General features: G+C 39.5%; 1 protein-coding gene across 19 annotated transcripts in view; it reads right to left on the reverse strand.

Moving 5' to 3' along the window:
- atp2b2 (ATPase plasma membrane Ca2+ transporting 2) overlaps nt 1–20,860 on the reverse strand; it is a 127,722-nt gene that overhangs the window by 11,908 nt on the left and 94,954 nt on the right. For all 19 annotated transcript variants that reach the window (XM_061043171.1, XM_061043168.1, XM_061043165.1 and 16 more), the window contains 6 exons: nt 18,720–18,884; nt 17,480–17,694; nt 16,792–17,034; nt 6,292–6,533; nt 4,762–4,996; nt 110–289 (listed from right to left, as the gene is read on the reverse strand). In XM_061043171.1, coding sequence (XP_060899154.1) covers nt 110–289; nt 4,762–4,996; nt 6,292–6,533; nt 16,792–17,034; nt 17,480–17,694; nt 18,720–18,884 — 1,280 coding nt within the window. The remainder of the gene's footprint in view (nt 1–109; nt 290–4,761; nt 4,997–6,291; nt 6,534–16,791; nt 17,035–17,479; nt 17,695–18,719; nt 18,885–20,860) is intronic.

Below are 20,860 nucleotides of genomic sequence, written 5' to 3' on the forward strand. Positions count from 1 at the left end.
AAAAGAAAGCTCAATTTGATTCTGGTTCAGAGAAATATATATTTCTGTCTCCTGTGCTCAGACCCCCTCTCACTCTGTGGCAAATTCCCCCTGACAGCAGTTACTGTACCTCTCCTTTCTCATTGCGGATCCTCCTGTTGAACTCTTTCCCATCAATGCAGAGGAAGTCCTCTCCGGGGTGGATGATACCACACTTGATGGCTATGGCCCTGGCTGTGTTGATGTTGTCTCCTGTCACCATGCGCACAGTTATACCTGCACGCTGACACTTCATAATAGCATCAGGCACCTAAAGAGGAAAAAACACATGACAGGGGTTGCACGTTAGCCATAGCTAGAACACCATGCATGGCATCTGCATTGTATTTTACATATGAAGCGATGCTCATGGCATGTGCCCCTGATAAATAAACAAATACATTAAATGTAAAATGATGTGCAGCAAATACAAGAACAAAGACATAAAGTGTATGCAGAGGTGCACAAACACATAATAAATATTCAAAACCTGACTTTCTGGCCACATGAAGCCATAAAGTTAGACAAGCAGTAAATTCATCACAGACATATTATCACCTTCAAAGTTGATTTGGCAAAGCTGAAGTGAACCCTATCTATTTACACTTTCAATGTAATTATATGTAACTACGTTATATTTCACATAGTTACATATAAACATGTGTGATCTTGTTTCCTAATCACATTGCTGCATACTGCTCTTCTATGCTCACCAGTAAATGTCTGCAGGCTATTTGTTGATTGGTAGTTCAACTGCCTTTGCAGCTTAAGACAATGTTAATAAGAGAGCAGTGAGTCAACCAAAGCAGTAATATTGAGGGTTCATTGACTACTACACTGGGTTGAAAAACCTCTTAAAATTCTGAAGAGCTAAGACGAACTGCAGAGTTGAGTGATCATGGTCTTGTTGCATCCCCTTTGGCATACTTTTTTACTTTAAAAAAAAAATCAATTTATAGGCTTAAAGAACATGGAAATTCAGCAGTACTCCTCTACTTGACAGAGAAACACATACTGTAAAAGCAAAGACACACATAAACAATCTGCCTGCACTCTGGTTTTAACTTATCTGAAGAGTATTTTTTCTAATGATGAGATTTAAAACAACATCTCAGTTGCGTTAGCTTTCAGTTGAGTTACTGGGGGAGAATAATGTATGGAGAGATGTATCAGTGGTGAAACCAGTAAGCAAAAGCAGAGTATTAATTCAGAAACATATTCTTGCCTCTGACAAAGGTCAGTGTGGGCGAGCACTGCTCTCCAAACCCACACATAAACAAACATGTGCACATAAAGCAGGAGTAACTTGCATACATTTGGGCATACACACAAGCCTACACTTGATCTTTTTCTCCCTGAAATGAACCAATACGCACACTCGAGAAGGTAGAAGAATTCAAACTTTTCACTTAGCAATCACAGACCTTTGAGCGTTTTGAACACACACAGGGTTGTATGTTTGTACTCTTACACACACGTGCAGACTGAGGACAATATCAATCCAACACTTTCTACGAGGGACAGAAATATTATCCATCAGTCTTTCTCAATATCAGTCTTCATACATGAGCTGTGTGTTTGTGATATGACCTGACACAAATAAAGTAGCTTTTGCAGTTAATATTGCAGCAAGCGGAGGAAGTTTTTACATCCTCAACATACTCTTCTGCTTGCACCCAGTCATTGTTATCAAGCTATCAATTTCCCGTCTGTCTATCTGTCATCCCTGCTGTCTGTTTAACTCTCCTCTCTTTTGGACTCCCACTGCCCTAGTTGACCGGTCACCCAAAAGAGGAGGTGGAGTGAGGAGGAGAGGAGTGGAGGCTTATTAAAAATACAATCTGGCTCGACAGAGGAAGAGGGTAGGAGTCTAGTGGTTGACACTGAAAAACAAGCCTCCTGGATCTGGTTACACTCTCGTTTTCCTCCATTTCTCTTCTTACATGTCTTCTTTCTCCTACTGTCCATTATCCGTCAGACACGAATCTGATTTCCAATCTTTCTCTGCTTTTATCCTTCCCTCTTCTCTTTCTCTTTTTTCCATTTTAATCTCTGCTCTTTTGTCTCTCCGGGGGGCATGGCAGCCAGTTATTAAAAGAACAACGCATTCTGGAGGAAGAAACTGGAGACTTATACGCAGACTAAAAACATGTTTACCACTTAGTGTGACCTTTTTAGCCAAGCAGAGAGTCTCATCTCCAATATTAGCCGGTCTTAAAAAAGTTTGCCGGAAAGATGGCACTGGATTGCAGTCGTGTTCTGCGTACTGCTTTTTTATATCACTTACTGAAAAGGTCAGATGTTAAGTGACTTCTGTGATGAATAAGAAGAGAAATGCTGCAAACTGTGTAGCTGGGTGCACAAGAGACGAAAGACTTTATTATCACCTACAGTGTGAATTTTCTAAATCTTAAATGGTGCGACATTGTAAAAAAAAACAACTGCTTTTTTCCCCAGAGATATTTTTTTCACTTGAGTTTTTTCCAGTTTTCCTTTAAGGACGTCTGTGCTTAAATATAACACCTCAATTATAACTGTGGTATGTAAGAGGTTTCTCTCGCTGGTCTGGCTGTTCCAAAGATTATTTGCAAATCCAGGTTGAAAACAAGTTGTTCTTGTCTGCGCTCATGTATTTTATCTAGGTCTGTTCAGTTGCTTTCATAACTTGGTTTCAGATACAGAAAGAGAGACAGATTCATAGTAAGAGAGAAAGTAAGAGAAAGTGTAAGAGAAAAAAAACAGATCAACCAGAGAAAGGTGATAAGTCAGACACTCAAGTATGGAGAGAGGATGGGACGAGACAACATGATGGGGACAGGCTGAATGAGACCTTGTTAGAGAATGAGGAGGGGATGGAAAAAAAAAAAAGATGAAAGGGGGAATTTGAATAATGCAGTAGTCAGTTAGCTTCCTGCTTCCCCGTACCTGCACAAGAGTTGTCAAGTGAGGTCAGTTTTCCTACTGTACACAGATACCTCCCTCCTGCTGCATGCAGTCCTCATTGACTGCTTGAGAAATAATGACTTGATGCATAATAAAGGTCTATAAGTTGTTTTTTCTTGCCTTAAACTAAAATATATTACAGTAAAAATAAGCTAAGACATGTTGAACAAGATAGGAAGTAAGTAAAAAGTAATTCAATCAAATTATAGTAAAAGATCACAACAGAGTTAAATAAGGGAAGTAAAATGCTATTATAAGACCAAAACAGTATTAATAGAACATTTGGAGAGTTTCAGAGTGAGTTAAAGATGACAGATGTACAGATGCTATAGTCCTCCAAGTGGACGGCCCGAGTTGGAATCTAACCTGCAGTTCCTTTCCTGCATATCATTCCCCTCTCTCTCTCTCTCTCTCTCTCTCCCCGACTTCTGTCTCTATCCACTTTCCTGTCTTGAAATAAAACAATACACCTTTTATAAAGGGTTAATATCTAGCAATGCATCACCTAATCATTGTATAACTCTGACCACATCTCCAAAATCATCATTCTTTTTATTGATTCATCCATAACTTTCTGAAGCTGTTGTTTTTTTTTTACATCAAAAGTTTTTTTTATTTATTTTTAATCTCTCTTTTAATAGGGAAAGGACAGTGGATTGTGTCTTTTCATTTTTTTAATTACATGAGATTGAGATTAAATGCTTGCTCAAAAAGTAACAAAGTAACAAGACTTTTAATAATGTCCATCCAATGCGCAAGCTTTCCTATCCAAAACAAAGGACAAAGGAGCATGGCGATGCCGGGTGAGTGAAGCCGGGCGTCTATCATTAGAAGCTTCTTGAAGCCGACAGCGAGGATGACAGAGCCAGGGACACGTAACAGAGCAATGTTGACAGGAAGTCTTCTCATGTTTTTGTTCTCCTTTCTGGTTGAGATTGGAATGACTTATTCTTTATTCGTGTCATGTTTCCTTTTTGGTAATAGTCAACATTGTGAATACATCTGTCCGTCATGTACATATTCTGCGGTTGGCCTGTCGAAGCTATATTGCCCGACCCTCAGAAACTCTCAAATATTCAACATCTGAAACACAGTGACTTTCCCGTGTATCTCTTTGTCAAGCTTGTCCAGTTGAGCAACAGTAAATGAAGAGCTCTGAATCCATCCTTTAAGGATCCACATTACTTCTTTCATTGAACAACATAAAAAAACATGCCTTATAGATTTCTGTTTGTTTATGTCACTTGTGTACATAAATCTGTAATCATCCCAATACATGTTCTTCCACATTTTAAGATAAGTAATATTTACTGTATATCCATATCTACATCCAACAAAATGGATTTTTTTAAACACTGACTGTTTGAATAGTTCATATTCTTTAGAAAAACGAAGAAATCTTCAACGCTAGAAACTAAGAGACAAAATATCTACAAACAGTCTCGACATACAGGCGGTCATTTTTACATCTGTTTATCATCCTAGGTTAGGTTGTCTCCTGGTCAACTGTCACTGACCGTGCAGAACTATGTGGGTATGAAAACTAAGGGTAGATGGTTAATGTAGTCGTTTGATAGTGGCTAGATGGTTAATATATGATTTCATTGGCAGGTCAGTACAGACAAGTAACATGGCAGACGTTCTTGACATCTTAAAGATCTATAAAACATTATTTAGAATTCTGAAAAAAAGAGGAGAAATCATAAATATATAAAACCTTCAGGTGAAAGGTATGGTCTAGACACAATTTGCCAATTTCGCCAACATTCCCTTCTCTTAAACCAAAAACATCTGTCCTACCTCTGGCCTGACAGGGTCCTCTATTCCAACCACGCAGATGGCAGTCAGGTCACTGAGGATGCTGTTCTCATCATCCCATTTGGGTTCAGGATCACCAGGGAAGTCACGGTACCCCACACAGATGGTCCTCAGGCCATCACATGCCATGGGCTCGATCACCTTCTTCACCATCTCGTCCTTGTCCCGTGGACGGAAGACCCTCGGCTCACCCACTTCGTTCAGGATATGGCTGCATCTGCAATCCAGGGGAGAGTGTTGTGGTCAGGGTATTTTTAATTCATGTACTTCTGAAAAATGTTGACGGACGTCCATCACTGGTTAAAATAACCAATAATTATATTTAGGAGTAAAATGAAGAGTAATAAATATTTCACAGCTTCTTTTAGCTTTAGTATAAAGCCACAAAACACATATACTGTATCTGTTTTATATCCCTATCTGGCCAGTACCCTCAGTGCCCTGTCAGCAGGAGCACTGCTGTTTTAGACCTTCTCATTATTTTAGCTTTAGTCCTTTGCTAAAAAGAACCCAATCAAACTCCTTGTATGTGTAAATATACTTGACAATTAGAATAGAATAGAATAGAATTACTTTATTGATCCCAAACTGGGAAATTGTGGAATTAAAGAAACAAATCTGATTCTGATTGTCAAAGTTGTGGAAATCTTATTAATCATTTTTCAACAAGAACTATAATATACTCCTTTAAACTATTTTCAAAACAAAATCCCCCAAACTCTAATAAAGTCTAAAAGTTCATGGTGAGTTTCTTTGGCACAACATGCTACCATTTGAGATACTAATGATTGTTTGTATCTGAGTGTTGGCATGACATCACATGACCAGAGTACTTGAGCTAACCCTCCCTTCAGTGTTTCTCATGATGGTGCACCCACTTATTGCCCCTCTTCCCCACAGCCTGTAAAATCTCTGTCTCCCAGAGGATACAGAAACTATCAAATGTCATTCATTGTCAAAAGTGAATTTGAACTTTTTCCATAAAAGGGTGGAAAGAAAGTTTATAACTGCCTGACGTTTTTCTTAGACTTGCTCATTTCTTTTCTGTTTTCTTCATTTAATGTCACAACAGTGTGACCTTGAAGTGGAAAATCAGACCACTCTCACTGCATTGAGAATTTTCAACAAGTCGGGGGCGCCGGTAGCCTAGTGGTTGGCGAGCACGCCCCATGTACGGAGGCTGTGGTCCTCCAGATGGGTGGCCAGGCTTTTGAGTCAGACCTGTGGCACATTTCCCACATGTCATTCCCCACTCTCTCTCTCTCTCCCCAATTTTCAAACTTAATCCACTATCCTATCTCTAAATAAAGGCATAAAAGCCCCAAAATAAACCTATATATGAAAAAAGAGAATGTACAACATGTTATACACCAAAGAATGTGATGCACCTAAAATGGATTGGCTTTACACATGGTTTAAGTTCATCACTTGGTAATCCCATAACACTGTGCAAGGTTATGTTGTACTACTGTTATATAAATAATCACATTTTAATTACAAAACCAGACTCACTTTTTGAGGACAATCTCCGAGGCTCCCTTGCTGTACATGCGGAAGCTGCCGTCTGATAATTTGGTGACAGTGCTCATGGACTTCCTGACGGAGTTGAAGGTGTAGACTTTGTAAAGTTTTTCCTCGGGGATCTGGTTTCTTATTGGCTGGTAATCCCGCTTCAGGTCCAGTACCAATCCCAGCAGGCCGCATTCTGTCTTGTTGCCCACCTGTTTCGGCAGACCGCCTTCCTTATCTGGGGGCTTGAGAGAAACAGAGGAAGACATTTTTGGATGAAGGACTCTATTTTCAGCCAACAATTAGCAGCAATACAATAGTGTACTTTTGTTCCAACTCGGGCTGTTTTTACACAATTTCTCCTTATAGAGTTTGATCATTTAAAGCAGGTTTTTTTTTCACCCATACTTACAGCATATTATATCTTCCTTAGAATAAAGACAACCCTGTTATGAATAAGCTCATGTCTTTAGCGTGACATATTTTAGGAACAAACGGTCCATTATGTCTTTAGTCTATATTGTTTGTTCCGTGATCTATTCAATCTATAAAATCCTCTTTTCTTCGCTGCAGTGCGTCCAGTGAAAGGCTTGAAATAGCCACCAGCGATAATTAACCAGCTAGCAGGTGAAAGGGTTGCTGTGTGTGGGAGGGTAGGAGATGAGATAGATGGAATCAGATTGGGATGTTCTTATTTCAGGCATACGGCTCAACCCATTGCAATCTGTAATTGTACATTTAGAACCGTATTTTCCTCCCCGTTCAGTAAACATCTCAGTCAAGAGGTTTCTGCATGACTACATTGATTGTGTGGGATTGATAGACAGAGCATCTTTCTTTTTTTTTTACATTGAATAATACTGATCAATTTTATTGCAGAGATATTTTCATTGAAAAAGCAATACAAAAAACATTCAAATCTATAAAAATATCCCAAAGCCAAAAGTGTCATTTTGATTTTCTGGACTCAGAGTGAAAAAAACCTGAAATATATTCAATCTACTACCAAAGAAAACAAAGAATAAAATGATATTGACTGTCAGAAAACTAAAACCAAAGAATGTTTTTTCCTCACTTATCAGAGTTGATAACATTTGCTGATGATGGATCAATGTGTTTACTCCAAGAAGCAGTGAAATGTTACCCAGCATTTGATGTGAGAGAAGCAGTTCCTCTCCCTCTCATGTTTAATATGAGCTCAGATTGGAGCATTCCACTGTAGATTATTCAGATGTCTATGTGTGTGTTTGAAACTTGTGCACTCCTCAGTCCAGGTGCTACAGTGTATGTGTGCAATTGCATGCACACTTGTTGTACTGTATGTGCGAGCGTGTGAGTAAATGTGTGGTCAGCTTGCGGAAAGACTCAGGTTGCCATGGCAACTCTGTGCAAAGCACACTCTGAAGAAGGGACTTGTGGGAAAAGGAGAGGGTGCTCTCGCTCTCTCTGTCACTTGGGGATTCTTACTCTTTGGCTCGGATTCTCTGATAGGATTTTTCACTCATCTCACTTCACACATGTCCTCCAGTCTTACTCAGTTTTCCTTTTCATTTGTCACCAGTTGTTATCTATTAGTATTCCCCCAGCTTCAATCCTTTTACTCACACTCTCTTTAAATTATGAATTAACTCAGAAATACAAGCAATCAAGAACATATCCTTCAGTGATTATAACATGCCTCTTCACACAATCACACACTATAGAACTGATTTTAGCTTGATTTAAGATGAGCTGATAAGAAAGATGCTCATTCTAACGAAATAACCCTAACCCATTGATGAATCTACAAATCCCAGAGATGTTTAGTTTACTCTCATATAAGCAAAGAAACACAATGAATATTCACATTTGGGGTACAGAGCCAAAAGCTAGTCCCTGTGGGTACTTCCTATATTGTGCCAACAGTACTCCTGATACCACAGCTATCCAGTTACCCTCTCGAACACACATAAAACAGTGCATGACTACTGAACAGTAAATATACAGTAATGCTTCTGACTTTTTCTTAAGCAGAAGTATTCACTCTCTGCTATTTGCCCATAAAAAAAGATTGACTGCAGGGCTTCTTTTCTGCGTCTGAAAAAGCCTCCAACCAAGACGAGATTTAAAAGAATAGCTTGACATTTCAACACGTTGAACATTTCAACACGTTGAACATTTCAACACGCTGAATTTCACTTTGTGATTGTTGTTGTTGTTGTTTTCTTCACTCAGCACTTGCGGAAATGGGTTGGGAAATATTGTATATTAACAGTGCAGTTAATCACATTAATGGCTTGTTGGAATTGGTGCGGTCACATTCCCCATCTAATGGCTTTCCTGTCCACCTGCTAACAAGGTTTGATAGAGGCTGCTCATAAAATCTTTTAATGTGTCCTGACAAAGGCTACAATATATGTCCATTCAGTGAGGACAGAAAGCTCGACTGATATCTATTTGCCTTACATTCCCATATATTTCCCTAATGTGTTTTTTTCTAGCAAGCAACATGCTGTACAGCTCGTAAAGTAATTCTGCTCTAACTTGTGATTTGTCATTTAAGGTAACATTTTAATCTGACTTGACTTGATTGAGATTCATAATGCTAAGTTTTCCTTTTCTGTGTTTGGTTTCACTTAATCTTTTATTAAATTTAACTTTTAAGTGAGATATGTTTGTGTTTTCAGTGATGGCTAAAACAGATCAACATATTGAAAACCCCCAATTTCTTAAAAGTACAGAGAATATTCATTATTAAACTCTGTGACTTGTTTCAAATGCCCCTTCAGCTGTGGCTGCTCAACAGGGTTCCAGCTGAGAGGGTAGAGAGAAAGTCGGCTAAAAATCTCATTAATCATTCAAACCCAATCAGACCAGTGGCCCATGTTTTCCTAGTAATTGGACATATCTGGTTAATGTTCAGCTGTGTGTCTCAGACACAGACGGGCGTATAAATACTTTATACAGAGTTTGCGGTAAATAACAGAATTAATGCCTTTTCCTAATGACCAGTGATTTCATCAGGAAGACACTGGCTGTCATTAGCTAATGACGGGATGGAAGAAATGGCCTCATCTACACTGTAAGTGTTTGTGTGAATAGACTCTCAGCGACAGAAAAGACACAACTTAATAACTTAGGACAAATGAACGTGTGAAAACCATACATTGAAGCATAGATCAAACAGTCCATACATTACAACGATGAAAAGCGGATGTCTGCTTACAAAACACAAAATACTAAACATTCTTTTCCATTGAATAACTTCAAAGTGATTCAGCTATTCACAATCAAAATATGAGACAAATTTCAGATTTCTTCACAACATCATCCTTACTCGGCCTACTTTAGTCAGTAATTCAGCTTGTTTACCAAGAAGTTTGGAGTTCAAGCACTATTATGGCCAAAATTCACATAAAGCTAATATGTGTTTACGAAATATTTGATTTGGAACGACATGAAACATGTAACTGTGAGTGCCATTATGTGCTCACCATTCTCTGTCTGTCTATCTTTGGCTTTGTATGTCTCCCTCTTTATAAAGGAAGACAGCCGCAGCGCTAAGGGAAAATAGATCTTAGATGGGTGGCAGTAGCTCAGTCTGTAGGGACTTGGGTTGGGAATCGGATGGTCGCCTGTTCAAGTCCAGGTCCGGGAATTGGTCTGATAGCTGGAGAGGTGCCAGTCCACTTCCTGAACACTGCCGAGGTGCCCTTGAGCAAGGCACCAAACCCCAAAACTGCTCTGGAGTGCTCTCTGTGGGCATCCCCCTCACTGTGAGACCTCTCCATTAATGCATGTCCATAGGATCCTGTTTGTGCATGTGTGTGTATTTCAGCCTATGTTTGTGTAGCATGTTCATTAGACAGAGTGGAAAACTGAATTTCCCCTTGTGGGATTAATAAAGGATAAATTATTATTATTATTATCTTAATGTATTTCTATGCTGTAAAAGGCGTTTGATGTTTATAGACAAATGAAGGTTTCAAAGGAAAAAATAGGTTTTTAAAATAAAACAAGAGTGAGCTACAGCGATTTGATTTGTGCTACCTCATTCAGATAAAGCCTTCTTATAGTCAGATTTATTTAAAGTTATCTTTGGGGCCTTTTTGTCTTTATTAGAACGTACAGCTGAAGTGAGACGGGAACTGTTGGAATGAGAGAGTCGGGGATGACATGCAGCAAAGGGGCAAGCTCGGATTCCAACCCATGGCAACTGTGACGAAGATCTTAGCCTCCGTACATGGGGCACGCAACATAACTGCTAGGCTATCCGGAGTCCCCTTATAGTCAGCTTTTTAGTCTTGAACATGTGACTAATTTTGGCATGACTCTGGCCACTTTTTACAGAAACACAACTACCAATAGCTGCTGCAAAGACAAAACTAAGCGGAAGAAAGAGCAATGGATAAACAGAAGGCAGACTGCAACACCCCTGCCTTTTATTCTCAGAGATTCCTTAGAGAGTTAGCTTGACGTGGGTTTCTACGCACAAGGACATTTGCTGGCACGGGGTGCCAAACGTTGGCATGGCTGTGCTTTTGTTGGCATGTCCTGGCCTGGACGTGGCTAAAGACCAGCTGCCCTCTCCCTGGTCCTTAGGTGCTCCCGCAGGCAAGGACATATGCCAGAGGGAGAGCTGGCAACTTTACTTCCTATTCCACCTGGGGCTCTCCTTAATCCATCCCTCATGTTCCTTCCATTTCTTTTCTATTTTCTTCCTGTTTTCTTCCTACTGAACCCCACCCTTTAAACTCTTCAATGATTGTCCTTGATTTTGTACTTCTATTCTGCCTTTCCCTTCTCATATCCACTTCTTATTCCCTCACACTCAGTATCTAACAAGGCGCCTGTTCTCCTCCTTGCCTCCGCATTTCTTCTCGTTCCCTCCTCGCATGTAGTAGAGGATGAAATCCTAACTCTCCACATGACCGTACCAGCCAACTGAGCTAAAGCCTGGAGGCATGCTGAAGGGCAGTAATACCGTCTTCCAGTCCGTGATGAGGACACTTGTCACGCGAGTGTTTCTTCTCTCTTCTCTTTGTGTATTATTTCCTAATATGTCCTTTTTTTCCACTTATCCTTGTTGTTTTTCCATTTTCTTATTAAATGCATCTTTATCTCATTTCGTTTCAGCTTCATTTTGACTGGTATTTCATTGTGTCCTTCAAACTCTTAACACATGATTTAATAGGTTAAACATAAATCTCTTTTTCCTATCCAACAAGATTAAACAGTGTGCAATCAAATCTTGTTAAAGTGTTTTCAATAATACCTCGTCATTGTTACAATACTGATTATTTAATTAGAGTTTTTACCATTACATTAATAACAATTCACAATTAAAGTGCAACTTTCATCTGCACCAATAGCTAAGTTTAAGTCACAAACAGTGACCCAACCTGTCAATATAACTAATAACAAAGCTACAAAATGTGATAACATATAGATCTTAATTGTGCTGCTTTTTCATTTCTTTTCCATCTTGATTTTCTGTTTTTGACCAGTTGCACTATCCGTCATCACAAACGTGCAAATTCTTCCAGAAGAATTACTGTTGACATTAGGCTTTGCTGTTGATTTGAGATTGGCTGGTCATAAATGAGCTACTTCGAGGTGAGCGACTGGGGATTGTAACAGCAGATTTATGTCATACAAAAGGTGTACTGGTACCTCATCATGGGACAGCTCTGTTCAATTGGATGTGGAGTTGAAAGTGGGTAGGCTTTCCTACAGCAGTAAATTGAGTGTTTGGAGGCAACCACATTCTCAGATAATTTGTATTTAATCAACACTTGTCTAAAGAAAACCAGGGACAGTCATTGAAAGCGTGAAGTCGATCATGTAAAGTGAAGGGGAATGCAGGAAACCCATTAAGCTTTGTGCTTCTGAAACATCAAAGCATTGTAATTCTAATGTGATAAGGCTTCTCTTTCACTGCCATCTCAGCAACTCTGTCAAGTCTGCAAGCAACTGCTGAACACACAAAGAGGGAACAATGGAAGAGAAGGACATAATTCTGCTGAAGATGTCACCGCTTCTTCCACTGATTCTGTCTTTCTCAGTTTCTCTTGCACGGAGTCCAAAATGATCCCACAGGGACACTGGATGCTTCGAGCTAAAGATGTCTGTGTTGGGCAAACAAGCACGCAACATCCAGGAGACAAACACTGAGAGCCAAAGACTACACTGCTCAGTTTGGACTAAAAAGCCTTTCATTTTTATTTTGATTACATGATATGGCTCACTTTTCTTATTTAACATGAATTGAAAGTTTCTTTTATATCATATCATGTTTCAACATCAGACACTATTGAGCCTTTTTTTTTTCGCCACATACTGTGCTACTCTAAATGTTTTTTAATCTCCACAAGCATCTATCCCTCACAATTGAAGCCATCTGTGTGTGCATAGGCGTGTGTTTGTGTATCATTTTCTCTCTTGTCCCTGAGCGGAATGATGATCGGCGCAGGTGGTTGAAGCAACATGAGACTGAGCTCCCAGGACACTCACACAGCCATGCTAAACACATGCCACTGTGCTGCAAGAACATGCCAGTGAACGCTACTACTATCTTCAGTATGAATTTTTCCTGAAATAACAGACTTGCAAATGAGTGATATTTATGTGCAACTCCATGCACATCTGCCCTGCTCTGGATTTACCCTTAATGTCACAAACAGAATGGAAAAAGAAGAATTCGAAGGGAAAGAATAAAAGATGGCTTTTCCTGTAGGAGAATTGTCTTAATGAGGCTCTTCCCTTTCTTTGAAATGACATCACTATAGTTGCGTCACAGGATGCCGTTCAGAAAATTACTAAGTGGCACGCTTTACTCATCTGCAAGACAAACCGAGGCACACTGGTTTGTTAAGAAGCCACATGCGGGCCAATTTATATTCATGTATGCATGCATCCTTTTTGGAATATATGAATAAGATTAGGTGTGCACATGAATACAGTATCAATGTGCATGTGCATGTAATGAATGACCGTGCATATACTGTATCCGTGCATGGATTCATTGTGTAAACGCGTGTGAATCTCTCCCTCAAGGATTGAGGCCTCTCCACCCTGTAGTCTCGATGTGCTGACAGAAGAAGCAGAGCTATACCACTGGCTGTATTATAAAGACAGGGAGGCAGGAGCAGGGCTGACATGGGTATCAAAGCCTTCCTCTTTGCCTTTGTGCCTTTGTGTGGTGGCCATCAAAGACTTCCACAGCCACCCTGGCATCCCAAAGGATTGGCCTCTTATATAAGAACACACCAGCCAGCATACTGCAAGGCTGGAGTGGCGCTGAGGGAGTGGGGGCGGTTGGGGAAGGGAGTGAAGGAGGCAGTAAATATTCCTCAGAAATGTCCCTTTTGTATTCAGCTTTCTGAGTTCACTTCGGTTTTTAATTACGTCTGTCCTCCTCAGTCCTTCTTTCACTTTGTTCTCTTCCCTCATATTAATGTGAGCTCCTAGTAATTAAAAAAATGGACATATACTTGTATTTACGTACTAGATTTTGTGTTGCAAAGTTTATTTATGTATGTATGACATATATAGATGAAGGGTTAGGTTAATTGGACAGCTAAGTAAAGAAGAAAATCCACTGCTTGTGTGCACATATGCTGTAGTTAATACTGTTGATGAAAATGAACAGTGTATTTATCTAAGCTGACATCATTTGAAGTTTACCCAAAGTTGAACTTCTGCTTTACTTTGGTGCATGAGGTAACCTCTTTTATGAATGAAGCGATTATAAAACTATAAATATGACATTTTAATCCACCAAGTCTAAGCTGCACACGCTGGTGCTTAATTCCGTTGAGCTAAGCAGCTATAGAGGTACAATAGTCTGATGTAATGCTGCAACGCATTCCTGCAGCTTTTTCTACAGGGATAACATCTTTGTTCATGTAGCATGTCTTGGTGTAGCAATGGGGTAGGAAAAGAGTAACTACGGCAACCTCTGTCTCTATCCATGTAGCATGAAGTGCTAGCTTCTTACTTGGTATGTAGAACTTGTCTTTGTCAACTAATATCATGTATAGTTGTAATCATGATGTTAGAATCAGTGTTGTAATGTAGTCAGCGAACCTCATCCAGTTGGGGGTCCGCTTTGCTCAAGTCTGAGTCGAGCCTGAGTCCCCAAAGAAACATCTGAGTGCAGTCCTGATCAAGTCCCCATTACATGAGTCCGAGTCGTTGTCCAGTCCGAGTCCTAGAGGTGGAGTCTGAACTGTTCCGAGAAGTAAGTTCTCTCCTTCAGCACATTATTTATTTAAATATGTTAAGTGCTTCTCAGCTGAGCTTTAACTCTCTGTTATCTTTGAGTCTTAAATCATATCTCGGCTCTAATGAAGTGGCGCTGTAATGGCGTCAGGTGGAGATCGTCTCGATGTGCGTTGAGTTTTTCTAGTTATTTATGTGGGTTCCTGACTGCAAGTGTTGGAATGAGTGGCGCCATAGTTGTATTGATGTCTGTCTTGCTAGGAGGCGATCACAGTGATATGTAAAGTACACTTTTCTAACATCCATCGCAATCCATTAAACAAGAACATAACAACGAGCAGTAAAATAATCGGACAGGAGCAGGAACCACTAATGAGCATTTACAACAAAGGGACAACATATAGCCTCAGACACCACACAAACACTTCACCGTCAATACAACCGTCTGCCTTCAATTCACAGATTCAGATCACTCAACTTCAGGACTAAGAGAGCAATGAGTGCAGGACTGTCACTACAGCATATATCTTTGTACATTTAAGCAGCAAAACTAAAACCTGTTTTAAAGGACAGAGGAAAACTCTCCAGAGAGGACTGATAAACCATAACCATCTAAAAAATGACATTCTGAACACAGCTCTGAGGGAGCTCAGGACTTACTTACACTGTTTTACTCAAGCAATCTCATTGTATAAACCCAGACTGACAGCGTGGGACCTTTTAGATGCGTACCTTACATGTTCCATTTATAACATAAGATTCTGATCCTCAGTGTATCTGGAGATTTAAATTATCATCTGTGCATAGTGTAAAATTGTGCACTGCGCCTCTTTTAATGAGTAGACGCATTCATTGTTTCTGCTGAGTTCAGATCACTGCAGGCGTCTATTACACTAAAACAATACCTGAACCAATTTTTTAAAATAATTTTAAGATTTATGACTCCGACACAGGCTGCTGCTGAACAACCTCGAAGTCCTCGAAATCTGGAAAGAATACAGGACTATTCTACAGGCACCTGACCTCTGAGTTGTATGAATTCAGATAGAACCTGGCTTTGGTTTTACAGTGGAGACACGCCCAAGCTTGAGTTCTACTTTGGAGATACAGAGGAAATAAGGCTACATGGGAAAAACACACCATTTACATTTTAGAGTCATAAAATCAACATTAATACCGTTTCATGTATCAGAACAATCACAAAACACTGAGCTTACTCAGAATAAAGTTTGAGATACACACATCAATACTTCTTGTTCTTGTACACCTGAGGTTCCTGCATTGTCAAGCATTAAATCTGTGGGATCTATCTACCGCAGATGTCCCGCCTGCTCAGCTCATTCCCCATGCAAGTTCCATAAGGGCATTTGTCAGCTGGTCAGCCACCAATGAATGAAAAGACTCTACAGGGGCTTACTCCGAGTGTGAAACACACAGAGGCACAAATGGTGAGTGTGTGCAGGTGAGTATACACAGGAACGCCAGGATAACTTACTCATGCATGCTGTTCTAACAGTCTAAAGACATACTCAATCTTTGCTTTCAGGCCAATTATGCCAAAAGCTTTATTATGGAAATCATCTTTTCAGACCTGTGACATGAAGAAATACAAAGGTATCGGGTTTCAGATTCTGTGATAAGTTTTTCCATATATCTATAACTTCTAATCTATTTATATATCTATTTATAATTGCTTACACATCTTATTGGCTTAGAGAAAACGTCCCATTGCTGCATTCCGCATAAACAAGAGATCATCTCAAGCACTTAAACCGATTGGATTCAATTATGGGCTACTATGGTCAGAATATCAGATAAATCAAAATTACACAACTGTTCTGAAGGTGACAGGTTGAGTGAATGCTCGGTGAATCTAAAGTAGCAGCCAAGGACACAGACTGGCTGCTTTGCCAAGAAGAAAGCACTGCATAACTGTCTCACTGTTTCACGGCTCCTCTTGTGATGTGCTTTCTTTGCTCACACAGAAAACTCTCACAGGTGAGATCCACGCAGCTAACCCCCGGATACTTAAGTCTTAGCTAAATAGGCTTTAGCATAATAGATTATCTTAAATATAATGATGAAGGGTTCATAGAGAGTTCTGCATTTGATCTACGCTATAGAAATGGAAGGGCTTATATGTATGGTGTTTCAATTTCCATATAAAAGTCTTGATTACCATTTTGTAAGAAATAAATAAATCATGTTTGGTGTATGTATGTGTTCAGATGCATTTCATGCCTTTCTTCAGGGAATGCCCTCAAGTATTCTTTTCAGTAATTATCATTACAGGTGGCTTACCAGTATCTTAGTTGTATAGGCGCTGTTGATGGAGATGGCGTTGACCAGTATGTCCAATGATTTAGGTGACAGAGCTCCAGGATCTGGGATTTCTTTGTAATGCACATCTCCGATGTAAAACTGCACAGCCGTCATGCGGTTGGTGGTCAGCGTGCCTGTCTTGTCAGAGCAGATGGCTGTAGCGTTGCCCATCGTTTCACATGCATCCAAGTGACGCACCAGGTTGTTATCTTTCATCATTTTCTGTTGGTAGGAAACAAAATGATGGTTATGTTCTATTCCAATACTTATTCTTAAATGCTGTTAAATATCTCCACTTGTATGGATGCCTGTATTGGACTTTCCTGGCCCTGTATTCTTTCTGGACCAGGTCATTATCAGAATTGGTATCTCTGTTTGATGCTGTAACTCAAAAGGCGTTTTATGCAAAAAGTGCTGTGTCTGCAAGTAAATCACACAAAACAACAAATGTGGAGCTGTGTAGTGGTAAGAAATGTGATAAGAAAGGAAATCAAATAAATGTTTATCTATATATTTGACTGTACCCTGTAGTAAAGGTCGGGAATTGACCTAGAGTGCTGAAATGGATGGATCCCATTACAACATGTGTTCCATGTGTAAACTGACCGCCCCTGCAGCAGAGGTACAGTACAGCTGTGCCTCAATGTATGCATCTGTTCTTCCCTACCTTGACTGAATAGGCCAGGGAGATGGTGACAGCCAGCGGCAGCCCCTCCGGCACGGCCACCACCAACACAGTCACACCGATGATGAAGAACTTTACGAAGTACTGGACGTAGATAGGAGTGCACTCTGGGAGCCAAGGGAGCTTCTGCAATACAAAGTTGTCGATGGCAAAGAACAGGACCAGGATGATAACCGTGATGGCCGACATGAGCAGACCTGAAAGAAGATTAAAAAAATGTTTTAAGTAACCAACTTTTAGAATTAAAAGTTTTAGCTTAAATTGTCATGTTCCAAGTACATCGCTCTTATATTCAAGGAAAGCTAATAAGGCATGCCTTTTAGCAGGTGCAGCTCATATAAATGGTGAAGAGAACAGATAAGCTGGAGTCATTTAAATAAAGACATAACTGCTTGGCCCCCTGAAGTGTTAGAAGTCCAAAGTTAAGTTTCTGCCAGACCTGCAAGGAGGCCATATGATGTTAAAGTTCTGCCTTAAAGCTAATCCACGCACGGTGTTTAATTGTTCTGACACCATGTCCTCATTCCATCACTCAGGTCAACAACAACTCATGAAACAGCGCATTGGAAAAACAAGCACGTCTTTACATGATTCATTAAAACTCAGAAACCCTTAACTTTTTATGAATTCAATAAGAAGTAAAAAAAAACCTCAAACCTTAAAAAACATTAAAGGTACATTTAAGTTTTTTTCATGATGCTGGTTTTAAGAATTCCTCCAGGCTGGCCAATTATTTAAGGAAAGTAATATTCACTGCTATCAATTGTTCAACAGTAATCCTACTATGTTGCTGCTGAGAGGACACCCACAGCGTGGGCTTATTGGCATGTGGGCATTTGTGGCTAAAAAAAACTTGCTGCCATGGACGACCTACTGCAATGTTTAAGATATCAACTCCTGGTGCCGTATATTGCTTTTAAAGACTTAGTTCCCTTCTGATCACAGTATGGATTGTAAAATTGCATTTCAAGTGAACAAACTGATGCCATTACCAGGGCTCATAGAGTCCATAGAGAACGGGCCACTCAGGGAAATAAAGGGAACGTCTACAATTTTTCAATCCAGAAACTTGAGACTGCTTTGATTGCTTTAAGCACCCAAGAAGGGTGTCTTATCAGAGTAACACCTTAGTTTGACTGGCAGGATGATGGTTCAGGGCCTTGTAGTCCCTGATTTAACTGCCTGCCTCAGTGATGGACTTGTCCATGTGCATTTGCTGTACCTGCTTTCCCAATCTGGACAGCCAGTTTGGTCAGCTTCCCCTGCAGCACAGACTTCTCTTTCTTCGAACCGGACACCTTCTTCTTCTCTTTCTCGTCGGACTCTCCGCCTTCAGCACTCTTTAGAGGCTGCATCTCCATGGCAGCTGCTCCATCCTGCTTCTTTACTGTAAACACCACAAGAAAAAAAAAAAAAAAGACATCAGCTGCATTAGGGGGTGGGTAAAAAAAGTAGGCAGGCTTCAGCAATCACTAACCATCTGATCTAGACACAAAGTGTAGATTTCAAAATCAAATAGATCATGTCACATCCCTTAATATTCAGTAATTACAAAGCCTTCATATAACATAAAAGCTATTTTTTTGTTTGTCCCTGCATTGTCTTCATGGTAAAATCTAAGGGGGTGTTAACCTCGTTTTATAGATACGTCTTTTGCTTTTGGTAGGGACACATAGCCATTTCTTATCCTACACTGAGTTCTGAATAATTCAGAGGTTCTAACTCCAAAGTCCAGGCCATGAGAGTAATGAAGTAAAAAATGAATTCTTGTATACAGCAGCATATCCCTGGACCACACAGAAAACGTGCTGCGCTTAACACAAAATGAATAAACTAAGCACAAGAAACCAGAAAAGAACCAGAACAACAAAAAAAAAAAAGGCTTTAATAAAGGGTGGAGAATATCTCAGTAGTCTCACGCTTCTAGAGGTTTGTGTGCTGTATTAACCCTGAACACTGAAAAGCAACTTGGCTTTTTACTCTGGGACCAGTATGAAATCATTTTGGAGTGGTATGGGATTTAAATGGAATCAACAAGCCAGAAATGTATTCAAGCATCAATCAACTGATTGATGTACAGTATAGATCATGATGGAGAGATGTATAGAAAGCCTCTCATGGACTCTCATTTCTTAATATCACAATGGAAAGAGAGTTATCATTGGAATTCCCAAATCAGTACAAGCTTTGAAATAAATGAGAACACATCACACACATTACTGAAGCTGTAACTGTAGGCTGGAGACTCTTACATGTATTCTACACGGGTGTCTTTGTTTTGTATATAAATATAATTTACCGTAATAAATAAACTAAAAAAAAAAAAACAGTTGTTCATCATCCTATGAATGTAAAGTTTAAATAATATATCCCTGCCTGAGAGAAAATTACATTTTATCCATTGTATATTGAAGGAACTAAGTGGAAAAACAATCTTTCATATTTTCTCTATACATAAACTGCTATAGCTGTTAAACTCATCCCCGGCTGACTCTCTCTGTCTCCGTCTTTCTACCACTGACACACATACAGCACTGTGCTTAATGTCATTCATTGCCAAGAATCAATTCAGCCCAGTTTCCCAGTCACACTGAGGCATGTGCTTAATGTAAAAAAAAAAAACTATTCTTGTGTGACATTCATCCAACAGTACACAATCTCACCGGTTTATGAGATGATAACTCTTTCTATAACTCAAACTTGAACGACAGATTATTAAACATGATTACTCATACATTTGACAACATCTACATCCCATAATTTATCGAACTTTAACCCTTTGAACGCTCACTTTCTAACACTTAACAATCAACAAATTATGTGGGAAAAAATACAATATATATAAATATATAATCATAACTGAAAAATAATAATGAATCAATGAAAATCCTCACTAACATTAAAGTGAGAGCTGTTTTGATGGATTGCTTTAAAGGAAGGAAGTGTGCGCTCCATTTACCAAACATGACAAAATCTAAGGACAACATGAGCGCAACACTGCATGCAGCACAGTAATAGTTAAACATCATTATCTAGTTTTCATGATCGTGAGAAGCCAAAATCCTAATTGAAAAAAACCTCAATTAACTGCCCAGCAAAACTCATGTGGATATACTTTTTGCTTTGAAAAACAAAATAAACTGGGTTGAGAATGCCAACAACTGAAAGTCTGAAAGCCAAATCAAAGATTTTAGATAATTGACAAAAAATTTGTCTTTTCCCCCTGACAAGCACATGGTAGAAAAACATTAGTGAAATAATCAAAGAGACACATTCCTTCAAAACTGCCTTTTTAAATCACACTGGTATTGGAAAGGTTATCAACAACATGCAAGTCTTAGGATCATAACTGATATCAGAAAG

Source organism: Labrus mixtus, chromosome 7 (genome assembly GCF_963584025.1).
Source record: "Labrus mixtus chromosome 7, fLabMix1.1, whole genome shotgun sequence".
Taxonomy (NCBI): Eukaryota; Metazoa; Chordata; class Actinopteri; order Labriformes; family Labridae; genus Labrus; species Labrus mixtus.